We start from the raw sequence: 15678 nt of genomic DNA on the forward strand, positions 1-15678 counted from the left end.
TGTACAGATACAGGTGGGGGTTCAGGTTCTGAAATGATAGTTGCTTGGCTGTTTAGTTATTACTGATTACTAATAATATTTGTGTGTACATACATTACATTACTTATCCTGTACTGATCCTGAGTTACATCCTGTATTATACTCCAGAGCTGCACTCACTATTCTGCTGGTGCAGTCACTGTGTACATACATTACATTACTTATCCTGTACTGATCCTGAGTTACATCCTGTATAATACTCCAGAGCTGCACTCACTATTCTGCTGGTGCAGTCACTGTGTACATACATTACATTACTTATCCTGTACCGATCCTGAGTTACATCCTGTATTATACTCCAGAGCTGCACTCACTATTCTGCTGGTGGAGTCACTGTGTACATACATTACTTATCCTGTATTATACTCCAGAGCTGCACTCACTATTCTGCTGGTGGGGTCACTATGTACATACATTACATTACTTATCCTGTACTGATCCTGAGTTACATCCTGTATTATACTCTAGAGCTGTACTCGCTATTCTGCTGGCGCAGTCACTGTGTGCATACATTACATTACTTATCCTGTGCTGATCCTGAGTTACCGTATATCCTGTATTATACTCCAGAGCTGCACTCACTATTCTGCTGGTGCAGTCACTGTGTACATACATTACATTACTTATCCTGTACAGATCCTGAGTTACATCCTGTATTATACTCCGGAGCTGCACTCACTATTCTGCTGGTGCAGTCACTGTATACATACATTACCTATCCTGTACTGATCCTGAGTTACATCCTGTATTATACTCCGGAGCTGCACTCACTATTCTGCCGGTGGGGTCACTGTGTACATACATTACATTACTTATCCTGTACTGATCCTGAGTTACATCCTGTATTATACTCCAGAGCTGCACTCACTATTCTGCTGGTGGAGTCACTGTATACATACATTACATTACCTATCCTGTACTGATCCTGAGTTACATCCTGTATTATACTCCAGAGCAGCAATCACTATTCTGCTGGTATAGTCACTGTGTACATTACATTACTTATCCTGTACTGATCCTGAGTTATATCCTGTATTATACTCCGGAGCTGCACTCACTATTCTGCCGGTGGGGTCACTATGTACATACATTACTGAGCTTTCTAGATCAGTCAGTATTGCACCACACCCTAGTATTCTTATTTCAGCCCGTAACCATTGGATGGAAATGCAGACATGTGATCTCTTTTGCTCTATCTGATTGGCCCATATTCACTCTATGCTAATGAGGCACCTTTGCCAGATAACTGGGCAGTGTTGCACTTAGTAGGATGGATCATGCACTGAATCACGAATTTTACTGTGGTGTAGTGAGCCCCTCCTTGCCTCTGGGATCGCTACTTTGTCACACGTTTTCAGTGCTGGGAACTTCCAGGGACATTTATAATCATAGGTATCACTGATATCATCCACTGCATTTATAATGCTTCAAGCTACTGAATTTAGGGCTACTGGCCCTTTAATCGTAATGCACCAGTGTGTAGCAGTATTTGGGAGGCTCTGGGCATAGCGACAACAGAGCTGGCGTATCTTCCTCTCGCTCATCCTCTCCTGTGACCCACTTTGCTGGCACACTGACCTTGAACAAGCGTTCTCCACTGAGATGACAGATGTTGTGCAGAGCCGCTGTGTAATACGCTACGTGGCAGATCACATGGAGGAATGCCAAAATCCACAGCAGACACCTCTACTCCTAGATTGACTTGAGTTACGTTCACAATGTAATCCATTTTTTTTGCATTTGTTCTCTTTTTTTTTTTTTTCTTTTGTGTTTAGGGTGGTAGTTGGAAGAGTGGTAAAGTGTCCTGGCTTTCCAGACTCAACGAACCAATACAAGATGTCTAAGTCAAAGAGCTCCGAGTCTGTGCGGGTTGTGGTGCGATGTCGGCCCATGAACAGCAAGGAGACCGCTGCCGGGTTTGATAAAGTAGTAGATGTGGATGTTAAGCTCGGTCAAGTGGCAGTAAGGATTCAGAAAGGAGCCTCTAATGAGCTGCCGAAAACCTTCACCTTCGACGCCGTCTACGACAGTAACTCTAAACAGGTGGAGCTTTACGATGAGACATTCAGGCCTCTGGTGGATTCAGTCTTGCTCGGCTTTAATGGAACCATTTTTGCATACGGCCAAACAGGCACCGGGAAAACATACACAATGGAAGGGTTAAGGGGCGACACCGAGAAAAGGGGGGTCATACCAAACTCATTTGATCACATCTTCACGCACATTTCAAGATCCCAGAACCAACAGTACCTGGTGAGAGCTTCATATCTAGAGATCTATCAAGAGGAGATCAGAGATCTTCTCTCTAAAGACCAGTCTAAGCGGCTGGAGCTTAAAGAAAGACCAGACACCGGTGTCTACGTGAAGGACCTGTCCTCTTTTGTTACGAAGAGCGTGAAGGAGATCGAACACGTGATGAACGTGGGGAACCAGAACCGCTCAGTTGGCTCAACGAATATGAATGAGCACAGTTCCCGTTCACATGCCATCTTCATGATTACCATTGAGTGCAGCGAGCTCGGGTTGGACGGTGAAAACCATATCCGCGTGGGAAAGTTGAATCTGGTAGACTTGGCCGGAAGTGAACGGCAAACAAAGACCGGAGCCCAAGGGGAAAGGCTCAAAGAGGCTACTAAGATTAACCTGTCCCTCTCTGCACTAGGAAATGTGATATCTGCCCTTGTAGATGGCAAGAGCACCCACATACCATACAGGGATTCCAAACTAACCAGGTTGTTGCAAGACTCTTTGGGGGGCAATGCCAAAACGGTCATGGTGGCAAATATTGGCCCTGCCTCATATAACGTTGAGGAGACACTGACCACTCTACGTTACTCCAACCGTGCCAAGAACATCAAGAACAAGCCCAGAGTGAATGAAGACCCTAAAGATGCTTTATTGAGGGAATTCCAAGAAGAGATCGCAAGGCTTAAGGCCCAGCTGGAGAAAAGAGTTGTGGGTAAAAGACACAAAAGGGGAAAAAGACGATTTGGTGCGGGGGAGGATGATGAAGACGGAGACTCTTGTGAGGGAGAAGATGAAGTGGAGGATAAAGAAGACTATTGGCGGGAGCAACAGGAGAAGCTGGAAATTGAAAAGAAGGCCATTATAGAGGATCACAGTCTGGTTGCAGAGGAAAAACTGAAACTCCTACAGGAGAAGGAAAGGAAGATGGATGACTTAAAAAGAGAGAAAGAAGCTATGGAAATGCTGACAGCCAAAGTGAAGGTAAGACACCTTCTGATGGGTCATAAAGATTTCCATTGTGGTGATTTCTTGTGTTCTTGATAAAGTAGTAATGATATCAGTAGTTGAAGGTGTTCATCACCTCGTATTTACTGTGCAACTTACTTGTCCCCACAAGTGTCAACTTAGTGTAGATGAAAGACCCCACTCTAAGAGCAGCCTTGGGGCTCATAAATCCCTACCTAACCCTTGCCAAATTTGTGGTCAATGGTGGTATCTCTCTAAAGGACATTGAATATTCCTCACTCACTTTTTGAAAAGGGCCAAGTTGATTTCACCCTATGTATCACAAATCTTGCAGTTTTCAATGGTGCCATTCACTACTTATGTTTTGCCAAGCGGGCAGAGTTCTTTGACCATAAATTATGATAATTAACAGGGCTGGTCGGTGGCTGTTTTAATATTCTTTTCTTACTTGTAGAAAGCCTATTGGTGGCTTAGATTCTTGGTCATGTTACAGGATCTCGTCCCCTCTCCATTCATTGTCCATCACACTGCTTAGTGTCCATCCTTCATTGGTCCTCTTCGACCTAGGTCCTTTTGGGGCCAATCAAAGCTCCACCCCTAATTCTATCAAGGGTGGTCCTTTCATGGTTGCAGAGTTGGAAGTGTAGGGTCCCTTAGTGCTTTTTTAATGGCCACTCTTCATAATTAACACTAATTTTGAGTCGATCTCTCAGGCTATGGAGAGTAAACTTCTTGTTGGTGGAAAGAACATTGTTGACCACACCAATGAGCAGCAGAAGATCCTGGAGCAGAAGAGACATGAGATTGCTGAGCAGGTAAGTAATAAATCAGCTTGAAAAAGCCCACATTTTGGCTACAGTGGGGGGCACAGAGTTCTCACTTGTCTGTTTTTGTAGAAACGTCGAGAGCGAGAGATGCAGCAAGAGATGGAGAATCGAGATGAGGAGACGCTGGAGCTCAAAGAGACATACAGCTCTTTACAGCAAGAGGTCGACATCAAAACTAAGAAGCTCAAAAAGGTGAGGGCCATGTGGACTTGGCCTTTTTGCTGGTAGCTCCAACAGGGATGGTGGAAGCATGGTATGAAATACTTCACTGCTGCCAATTTGTTTTCCAGCTCTTTTCTAAGCTTCAGGCTGTAAAAGCCGAGATCCATGACTTGCAGGAAGAACACATTAAGGAGCGTCAGGAGCTAGAGCAGACGCAGAACGAGCTCACCAGAGAGCTGAAATTAAAGTAAGCTTCTGGTGTCCAACCATAGTGGGTATAAGTGATATATCTGCCTGACAACAAATACATCTGCCACACTCATATATATTATCCAGATTGAGCTTCCTAGAAAAGCTAGATGACAACCATGATGGCCACCATTAAAATGTTTACATACATAACTGAATAGACTTATCCTGTGAACAACATTTATCCACTGGATGGGTGATAATTGTATGATTTCTGGATGTCTAACACCATGCTAGTGTGTGTGTGTGTGTGTGTGACCGCTGCCAACAAGATCTATGAAAGCAATGATCACACATGCACACTACCTCTACCTTAGACCCATAGAAGTGAAAACTTTTTTTGGTGGGGGGGCACATATGCGCATTAATACTTCATCCACACTGAGGATATGGGACGCCTGTTTTCGGCCCGGGTCAGGGATCATGTATTAATTACCTATCCTGTAGATGGGCGTTTAGTGTTGTTCGTGGCTTTAACCCCTTTGGGAACGGAGAGTGATGGAGCCTTCTCTTTCAGACATTCATATTGATTTTCCAAATGGGGAAAAAAAGAGATATCGGGATGTGGATCCTTGATAACTCCCTAGTGACCTGTGCTCTGGAGTTGGTGTATCACTGTAAGGAATGTGAGCACTTGGCAAGTGCTATACCAGTATGCCAAAGTGATGAGGTGTGAGGCTCTGATGTCGTGTAAGGTCACCCCCAGCAGATATATACCGTGTCTGCCGGACTGTGAGCGCATCTCACTTTAGTCTGTTTAGGAAATGGAGAGCAGGATGTGTGAATTATTTATCAGGCTGTTTATATCTGGTTTATTATTACAGCGCGTCCGAAACTAAGTGAATCAGTGAAAACAGCGCTAGGGCAGATTTATTCATCACTTTGGCACCACAATACTTGCACATGATGCCACCCTGACATACCACATGCACTGGCACATGGCCATCTCTAAAGTACCCAAGGCTTTCTCTGTCATTCAGCACAACCAGTAGGACTGTGGAGTCGGTAAGCCAAACCTCCGACTTCTCAATTTCCTTGTCACCGACTCCGACTCCCTCATACACGGCTCATGTTTAAGTTATAAATTTACTGTAGCACAGATTCATCTCAGCTAAAAGTCTAGACCCTTAGATCAGGAATAGGACAGACATCTATAGGACATTTCATAACTTTCCCAAATTCTAATGAAAATATTCCCCACAAACTGCATGGAACTACTGTACCCAATTTATTATATATTTTAGGAGTTGGAGTCGGTCCATTTTATACCGACTCCGACTCCACAGTCCTGCCAGTAGGGCACTTCATCTGTCACAAATGAGGCGCTGTTACTTTGGCATTTAGTGGCCAAAATTGAGCCTACCAGCTCAGCCTTGATAATGCATGGAACAAATGCCCTATTAACAAGGCAAAATGCCCTGTACAACTACATCAGCTGCTGAGGAGGGTCGGGCTCAGGATAAGTGGTCTGTTTTTAGGCTTTATTCCGACGTACATAATTTTTCACAAAGAAATGGTACGAGAGTCATCAGGGTTTTGGATCCGAGTTTCACTAATGTTTGCTCTGTTTCTGTTTCTACCATCCGTGTTTTATCAGTGATTTTCAGATAAATTATAAAGCTTCTCTTATCCCTTACAATGCTAATCGTGGACAGCACTCGGATTTTACACTTATACCATCCCTGTACTGTCCATTTTCACTGACCCATAGACTAGTAATGGTAATTTTCATCCATGACGCTAATTTAAAAAAACGAACATGTCTCCAAGATTTTTGCATGGATACATAGTCCACAAAAAACCACGGACATGTGAACAGCTCCATAGATTATAATGGGTACGTGTCCTAGCAGTGAAAATCAAGAATAGAATTTGTGAGTCATCGTCGAAAGTGTTGACACCCTTGTAATTGTTCCAGAAAATGAAATATTTCTCCCAGAAAATTATTGCAATTACACATGTTTTGTTATACACCTGTTCATGTGTATTGGAACAACACAAAAAAAAACAGAGGAAAAAAAAAAAGTCAAATTGGGCATAATTTCACACACAACCCCAAAAATAGTCCAGACAAAATTGTTGGCATCTTTCCAAAATTGTGAGTGAACCACTTTGTTTCGATCATGTGATGCTAGTTCAAACTCACCTGTGACAAGTAACTGGTGTTGGCAATATGAAAATCACAGCTGAAACCAGCTAAAAAGTGGAGAAGTAAACTCGTTCTTTGCATTGTGTGTCTGTGTGTGCCACACTAAGCATGGAGAACTGAAAGAGAAGAGAACTGGCTGAGGATTTGAGAACCAAAATAGAGCTTTTTGGTAAAGCACATCTTTCTACTGTTTACTGAGAATGGAATGAGGCCTACAAAGAAAAGAACACAGAACCTACAGTCAAATATGGTGGAGATTCAAAGATGTTTTGGGTTGTTTTGCTGCCTCTGGATGCTTTGACTGTGTGCAAGACACCATGAAATCTGAAGATTACCACAGGATTTTGGGTCGCAGTGTAATGCCAAGTGTCAGAAATCTGGGTTTGCTTCCTAGGTCATGGGTCTTCCAGCAGGACATTGACCCCAAACATACTTCAAGAAGCACCCAGAAATGGATGGAAACAAAGTGCTGGAGAGTTCTGAAGTGGCCAGCAATGAGTCCGAATCTAAATCCCATTGATCACCTGTAGCGAAATCTTACAATTGCTGTTGGGAGAAGGCGACTTACAAATATGACAGACCTGGAGCAGTTTTCAAAAGAAGAGTGGTCTAAAATTCCAGTTGAGAGGTGTAAGAAGCTGTTGATGGTTATAGGAAGCGATTGATTGCAGTTATTTATTCCAAAGGGTGTGCAACCAAATATTAAGTTGATGATGCCAACAATTTTATCTGGCCCATTTTGGGGTTTTGTGTGAAATTATGTCCAATTTGTTTTTTTGTGGTGTTCCATTAGACACACAGGAAATAAACGTGGTTAACAAAATATGTGTAATTGCATTAATTTTCTGGGAGAAATACTTCATTTTCTGGAGCAATTTCAAGAGTGCCAACACTTTCTGCCATGACTGTATGTGAAAAGCGGATGAGGCCTTATTGTAATTGCTACACGCCGTGTAAGGCCTCATTCAGATGTCTGTGTTTTACGTACATGTTTTATCTGTGATTTTCACGTATAGGACACGTCCCATTATAGTCTAGGGGGCTGTTCATATTTTTGTTTTTTTGAAGACCATGTGTCTGTGCAAAAATCATGGAGACAAGTATGTTATTTTTTTTTAATTTTTTTATTAGCGACACAGATAAAAATTACCCGTGCAATTTTATAGGTCTGTGAAAATCACTGACTGTACCCCGAAGGCATTCCCGTACTATCTGTGTAGGAGAAGTTTTTATAATTTATTCAGACGTTGAAATCACTGATGGTAAAAACTGATGCGCGGACCAAACACTGATAAAACACTGACTCTCGAACCTGAAAATCAGTGCTGTCTGAATGAGGCCTTACTGCTTGCTTTGGAAATTAACGCCTTCCTGGTGGTGGTTGGAGTAAGCTGATGTTCAGGACTGACCATTTCTTCTTGTGCTGCAGGCATCTGATCATTGAGAACTTCATTCCAATGGAAGAGAAAAATAAGATGATGAACCGCTGCTATTTTGAGGAGGAGGAGGATCAATGGAAGCTTCACCCGATCAGCAGGCTGGAGTAAGTCCCTGTGACCTGCCTCTCGTGGCCTGCGCCAATTCTGAGACGCCCCCCCCTTCCCTGCATATCTGGTAATTGCACCCTCTTCTCCATAGCAATCAGCAGATGATGAAACGACCCACGTCTGCCATAGGCTACAAGAGGCCATTGTGTCACCAGGCCAAGATGTCCATGATGGTCAGACCTGACCCTAGATACCGGGTAAGAAAAGCTCTTCTGTAAATTAAAATGAAAGATACTGCAATTTTTTTTGTTTTTGTACGTCACTGTTTTTAAGATCCCTGCTTGCTGTCATTGAATGTTAAAATTCCTTTTTGAGGCAGAAAACCCACAGAAATGTCTCAGATGAAGGTTTGTGACACTTAACACAATCCTCTATGAACTGAATAGTTTGGACACCAGATTAATTTATTTTATCTGCACTGATACATTGCAACAAACTCCCAGGACAATAGGGAGATTTGTGCTTGGCTTACAGACTGGATACATGTGTAACAAACCCTTAGGATGGGTATCTAGCCCCTGGTTAGATACCCATCTCCATTAATGTCTCCATTAACTGACAGCAAGTAGAGATCTTGAGAACATTGATGTATTGGAACGAAAACTATTACAAAGCTTGCAAAATTTTTCATTATACAACTATTAAATGTTGTCCAACTAATACCCCATGAAACATTGGGGGTTAAATTTGTGTTATACATTGTGTCATACACTGGCACAGTTAAGACCCATCCATCAGTTTTATATGGTCGTACTGAAAACCTGCTATCAGTGGTCCCATCCAACATTACCAAAGAAAATGAGTCTATGTATCAGGAAATCATAAAGGGGTCGATAATATATGATCATATCCACAGGCTGAGAATATTGTTCTTCTGGAACTTGATATGCCAAGTCGTACAACCCGGGACTACGAGGGACCGGCTGTGGCCCCCAAGGTCCAGGCTGCTTTGGAAGCTGCTTTGCAGGATGAAGATGACATCCAAGTGGACGCCTCAACATTTGAGAGCTCAGCCAGCAAGAAATCCAAAGCCAGGTGAGTGCTCCTGCAATATTTGGGAGGTTACAGGTTAGGCCTGTGCACATAATGCTATGCATACTGACCGGTATATATCTTTACTGTATACGGTATCATGGAATAACTTGCTTTTCTGTATACTGGCATATAAGATATACCGTCATACTGGAGACCAGAAGGACAACAGCAGGTGGTGAATAGAGATTCATGGGTGCTCTTCTCTTCTTTTTTTTTTTGCGTACATGCTCAGCATAGATCAGAAAAAGGGTCTGAACAGTGTAAGGCTATGTGCACACGATGCGTATTTCATGCGTATTTTGTGCGGAAAATTCCGCAGCGTAAACGCATGAATTACGCATGTTAGCCTTCTGCCATGGTCCCCTATGGCATTCCGCAATTGTAATGCCCACTCTGCGGAATTTTCCGCAGCATTTTGTTGTGCGGAAAATTCCGCAGCATGTCAATTCTTTGTGCGTTTACGCGTGCGGAATTGCCATCTACAATGCAGAAGAAAACGCAAGGCAATTCCGCATGTGCAAAACGCGCGAATTACGCACGAAAAACGCATGCCAAATTCCGCATGCGTTTTCCAGGAAAAAGGACATGCGGAAATTTCCGCTTCAAATACGCATCGTGTGCACTTAGGCTGTGTGCCCACGTAGCATTTATCAAGCGTATATGCTGCGGAATTTCCGCAGCGTAAACGCTTGAAAAACGCATGTATATCCGCACCCCATGGTCCCCAATGGGATTCCGCAAGTTCTATGCACATGCTGCGGATTTTTCCGCAGCGTTTATGCCGCGTTCAAAAATCCGCAGCATGTTCATTAATTTTGCGTTTCCGCAAGCGGAATTGCCTTTGTCCAATGCATAAAAAACGCAAGGCAATTCCGCATGTGGAAAACGCGTGATTAGGCTATGTGCCCACGTTGCATTTATGAAGCAGAAAATTTCTGCTGCATAAATGCAAGTCCTCTCCCGGAAAAACGCATGCGGAATTCCGCACGCGTTTATCGCGCATTTTTTGCGCGTTTATCACGCGTTTTCCACATGCGGAATTGCCTTGCGTTTTTTATGCATTGGACAAAGGCGGAAACGCAAAATTAAACGACATGCTGCGGATTTTTGAACGCGGCATAAACGCTGCGGAAAAATCCGCAGCATGTGCATATAACTTGCGGAATCCCATTGGGGAACATGGGGTGCGGATATACATGCGTTTTTCAAGCGTTTACGCTGCGGAAATTCCGCAGCATATACGCTTGAAAAATGCTACGTGGGCACACAGCCTCAACGCGCGATAAACGCGTGCGGAATTCCGCATGCGTTTTTCCGGGAGAGGACTTGCATTTATGCAGCAGAAATTTTATATAGTGTGACCAAGTAATAGTTAAAAAAAGAATAAGAATGGTAAAAAATAAAAAAAAAAGATTATACTCACCTTCCGGTGTCTTCCCGGTGTTCTCTCTGCTGCGTCCGATCTCTTGCAATGCTCGCGGTGGTGTGAAGGACCTGCAGTGACGTCATTGAGTCATGTGATGGGTCACATGACTCAGTGACGTCATGGCAGGTCCTTCACAACAGCGCGAGCAGTGCAAGAGACCGGACGGCGTGGACAAAACACCCGGAGGACATCGGAAGGTGAGTATAAACTTTATTTTTTATTTTAAATTCTTTTTTTTACAGATTCTATGGTACCCGGGTCTGGATGAGAGTCTCCTGTCCTCCACACTCGGGTACCATCCGCACATTAGAACGCGCCAATTACGCAAGTACAGATGCAGTCTTGCGGAATTGGCGCGTTCTAATGCAAGTCAATGGCGGCGATTATGCTGCGTGTCCGTAAAATTAATGGACATGCTGCATATTTTTGAGCGCAGCATAAACGCTGTGGAAAAATACGCAGCATGGGCATTGAAAGTGCGGAATTGCATTGGAGACCATGGGGGAAGGTTTACCAAGCTTTTACGCTGCGGAAATTCCGCAGCGTAAACGCTTGAAAAATGCATTGTGGGCACACAGCTTAACGGTTATTTATGGGTGATTGGCGACATATTGTATAGTCTGTTCCTAAAACCCACCCAGCATCCCACATGTGTCGTCAGATACTGAAGCTGGCAAAGTGCAATGCTTTGGATCCCTCTGATCGGTGGCTCCAGCTTGGCTGCAATGTCTGCTGGAATTTAATGTAGTTTGAAAGTTTACCTCCTTTCAGCTTTATTTTTTTTTTTTACAACTTTGTCCTCTGTGCTTTACACAGCAGCTTTGCTTGTTTCTGTTAACTACTGTGTATAAGCTCAGTGGATTCTTGCTCCAATTGCAGCTACTCATTTTTCTTGTATGCTCTCACTTTTGTTTTTCATTATTTCCTTCTCTTTTTCAGACCCAAGACCGGCGGCCGAAGAACTGCTCCACCTCCAGGGCCTTCTGGATCTTCACAGTTCCCACAATCGAGGGGGTTGGTTCCAAAATAATCATAGAAAATGACCCCCAAACCAAGACTCTCAAAATAGATAGATGAATTATTAGGATGGACTGAATTAAAGACAACCTGCACGTGCCCCGGGGCAGATCCCCCCTCACCTCCTCTGGTTAAGCTTCCCAGAAGGTGAAGATCTGGGGGGAAGGGGTCATCTGTAAACAAGTCAAAGGCGCTGGACTTGTAATGCGGCATCGCCCCTGTGCTTGGCATGACTTCAACTGTGTGGAAAGTGTTTCTATGTAGGACTTAATTTGTGATGGATCTGAGGACACGGAGACCACAAGTGTATACAGCTCCACCTGACATTGAGTCGTCTGTGCACATACGGTGTACCGGGCGCTCGGCCTCTGCACTGATCTCTCGACACCCCGACCTTTCTTCTTTTAGTATTTATATGATTTTTTTTTAGCTGTATATTTAGTTGTCATCTTTTATACTGTAAATTAGTGACTTTTTGTTTCATTGCGTCGGATGGAAACCTGTGTGTCTTCTCCAGCGACAGGCCCAGGTACGAAAAATCAGTCACCAAGCTCGCTTCCTTCCCTCTACTGCAGATCTCACACAGTCCCCCATTAGTTGGGTACCAGAACCCCTCCGGCCACTGGCGGACACAGACCGCAAAGGGCCCCTGTGCAATATATGGGCCCTTTGCAGCCAAAGAGCTCCTAAAAATGCAAAATCGCACCTGCTCTGGAAGTAGAAATGGGCCCCTATGCGTCTGCACAGGTTGCATCAGTGATATGTCCGCTCCTGTCTCCGGCCCACCTCACGCTGTCCGCCATCTTGCTGCTTGGTAATGTGACTGCACTCATTAAATCTTCATGGCTTTCCATGGCACCTGCTTGCTGGTTTGTGTCCATCCATGCTTCCCTCTGTGACATTCAACCCCAGAGGTGCGATGTGACCAGGAGACGCTGCACCTCCTTTTCTGAAGAAGCCATAGATACTGTGAATTTTATACAGCGACGCAGTGTGATGGCTCCTTCCCCGTCCAGGATCGCGCAGGAGGGAGATCTATTTATTTGTACCTTTCTCTATCGGTGAATGTATATTTAAATAAAATCTCTTTACCGCCCCCGGAGCGTGTGTCATACTTCACCGGCAGCGTCAATCAGTACAGCCTAGTGGTCCTTGACCACCACGACTCCCACCACTCATCACTATCATTATTGTGACACTGTGGTTGGCTCTGATACCAAGTTCTAGGGGGCATCATAGCTAGCTGTCGTATGAGGTATGAGGATCCAACCTACACATGGCTAGCCCTAATCAGCACACTGGCTGCTACTCTTAAAGGGTTTGTCCAATTTAAAAGATTATAGCTCCAAAGGCATTTCATACCCACCAAAAAGAACAAACAGTTCGAGCTTTATTCGCCCTTCTGATGTCCACCCCTGCTCTGGTCTTTGTAGATCAGCTGCAGCGGTGATGTCACGTCAACAATGCTGAGCTTGGCAAAAATGTCTGAAAGGGTAGCCCTGGAGTTGGCACAGTTATGAAGGATCCAAGGGTACGCTGTGGTTATCTTTAATTAAGACACTTGTACTGTTATTGGGTCACTGGTTAAGTCTTTGCAAGTGAGACCTTTCCTGGCCCTTCTTTGAACCACAGTATACCATGACTGTCTACTAATAGGAGCCAGCACTTTTATACTTTGGAATCGCATATGAATGGGAACGTGTCCCAATAACAGGATCAGTGTTGCAATCAAGAGCCACGGTGCCGCCATAAGAGTAGATGAAGCCACATGCAAGATAGATCCTCATAAAATGATACCAAGCCACAATGTCTAATGAGCACCAGCCAGAAGAGTCAGCCACAGTGCCCCTTTGGTCCCCAATAACAGTAGCACAAGTCCGTGCCGTTTTCTGTGTTAGATTCCATGAGCGTTGTCAAAGAAGTATGAGCCAGTGTCCCAAAATGGGCCAACCACTATGTGCATTCGACAAAAAGACCTCCCAAAAAATCATCAAATACTGACCCTTGGAACCTCGATACCCCCATGAGTCATCATTTTGATGATTTTTTTTTTTTTTTTTTTTCCTCTATGGCACAGTGGCTGACTCGTTTTTGGACACCAGCTCGTACTTTTTTTTACAACGCTTATGGAGTGTAAGGGAGATGGTGGCTTGCACTGACTGCGACAGTTCTGGGGACAGTGCTTGGCGGTGGTATGGAGGGCCTAACGGACACTGGCCCATGTTTTATCAAACATAGGAATAACTTGTGTAGAAATTTTGTAACAAACGCTGTGGTTGGCAGTGCTATGCTGTCCCTTTAGGGGGTGCTGAATCAATGTCTGCTCATGTTTGCCCAAGAACAGGAGACAGACCCATATTGAGCTCACTGACCAGACAGCATTTGTACATAAATGTATGATCACCAGGGGTTCAACCAACCAGCACTACAAGAGGGATCCTAAGTCCCTGTTTTCACTATAAAAACTGGACGAAGCCCTGAGCTGAAACTGGCCTGGTTAAAAATGTTGGTTCCCTTAACTTAATATTTTCTTGCACCACTATTTTAGGCAATTACTGCAAAGGATTTCTGTAACTCTCAATGAGCCTTCTGCTCCTGTCCACAGGTATTTTGTCCCCGCTCCTTGTGAGCAAACCGCTCCTTGTGTCTCAGGTGTGAAAGCGCCTTTTAGATTGCAGGTTTCAGCTTTTTCCACAGATGATCAACAGGACTTAGATCAGGGCTTGTGGAAGCAATTTCAGATTAGCCTTATGCTGCTCTTCTCCATTCTTGGATGTTTTAGCTGTGTATTTTGGGTCATTACCCTGTTGGAGGACCCCCTGACCTGCAACTCAGACCAATCTTCCTGACACTGGGCAGCACGTTTTGCTCCAGAATCTCTTGATAGTCTTGAGATTTTATTGTACCCTGCATAGGTTCAAGACACCCTGTGCCAAATGCAGCAAAGCAGCCTAAAAACATAACAGCCGCCTCCATGTTTCACAGTAGGTACAATGTTCTTTTCTTTGTATGCTTCATTTTTGTGTCTGTATACCTAGAGCTGATGTGCCTTGCCAAACAGCTCCAGTTTTGTCTCATCTGTCCAAAGGACATTCTCCCAGAAGCTTTTTGGCTTGTCAATATGCATTTTGGCAAATTCCAGTCTCGCTTTCTAATGATTTGCTTTCAACAGTGGTTTCTTCCTCGGTCGTCTTACATGAAGTGCACTTTGGTCAAGACTGCGCCGGATGGTGCGCTCTGATCTGACCTGACACTGAGGTACCTTGACCTTGGGAAGTTACCTGTAATCGCTTTGGAAGTTGTTCTGGGCTCTTTGATTACCATTTGTATTATCCGTCTCTTCAATTTGTCATCAATTTTCCTCTTCTGGCCATATCCAGGGAGGTTGTCTACTGTCCCATACACCTTAAACCTCCAAATAATATGTGCAACTGTAGTAACAAGAACAGAGAACTCTCCTTAGCTTTCTTTGATTTATGGTGTGTGCAGCACACCATGATGCCAAACAGCACAGTGACTACTTTTCACCCTCCTAAATAGGCAGACTGACTGATTACAAGTTTGTAGACACATGTGATGTTAATTACAGGACACACCTTATTTTAATATGTCCCTACGGTCAAAATATTTTCAATCTTTTAAAGTAGTAACATCATTTTTGTCCAGGCCATCGGGCCATTGTTATTAGATTTTTTTCTGTTGAACCACAATTCAAAAGCAATGTCTGATTTTCATTAGTTGATATTCAGTACCTTTAAAATGAAAATTACGTATGTCAATATCAAGATATTTCAGTGACCATTAGGGTTTTTCATACTTTAAGGCTATGTGCCCACGATGCAGAAATGCTCCGGATTTTTCCTGAGCGTTTCTGCATCTCCCTGGCAGAAAAAAACGCATGCGGATTGTATATGCGGATTGTACATGCGTTTTCCTGCCAGGGACAAGCGGAAGTGAAGCGTTCTTCACATGCATTTCCGCATGCGGGTTGACAAGCGCTTTTCCAAGCGATTT

At 43.9% G+C, this 15678-nt stretch overlaps 1 protein-coding gene across 1 annotated transcript; it reads left to right on the forward strand.

The window, feature by feature from the left end:
• The first annotated feature begins 1797 nt into the window (after nt 1–1797).
• On the forward strand, nt 1798–12760 carry LOC141251708 (kinesin-like protein KIF3B). Its single transcript, XM_073670398.1, has 8 exons — nt 1798–3267; nt 3966–4067; nt 4149–4271; nt 4370–4488; nt 8069–8182; nt 8278–8383; nt 9043–9221; nt 11587–12760. Exons 1-8 carry the CDS (start codon nt 1876–1878, stop codon nt 11675–11677), a joined length of 2226 nt encoding a protein of 741 aa, XP_073526499.1. The 5' UTR covers nt 1798–1875; the 3' UTR covers nt 11678–12760.
• Nucleotides 12761–15678: the final 2918 nt, after the last annotated feature.

This window comes from Phyllobates terribilis, unplaced genomic scaffold, assembly GCF_046119375.1.
Source record: "Phyllobates terribilis strain yellow unplaced genomic scaffold, ASM4611937v1 Scaffold_7535__1_contigs__length_37025, whole genome shotgun sequence".
NCBI lineage: Eukaryota > Metazoa > Chordata > Amphibia > Anura > Dendrobatidae > Phyllobates > Phyllobates terribilis.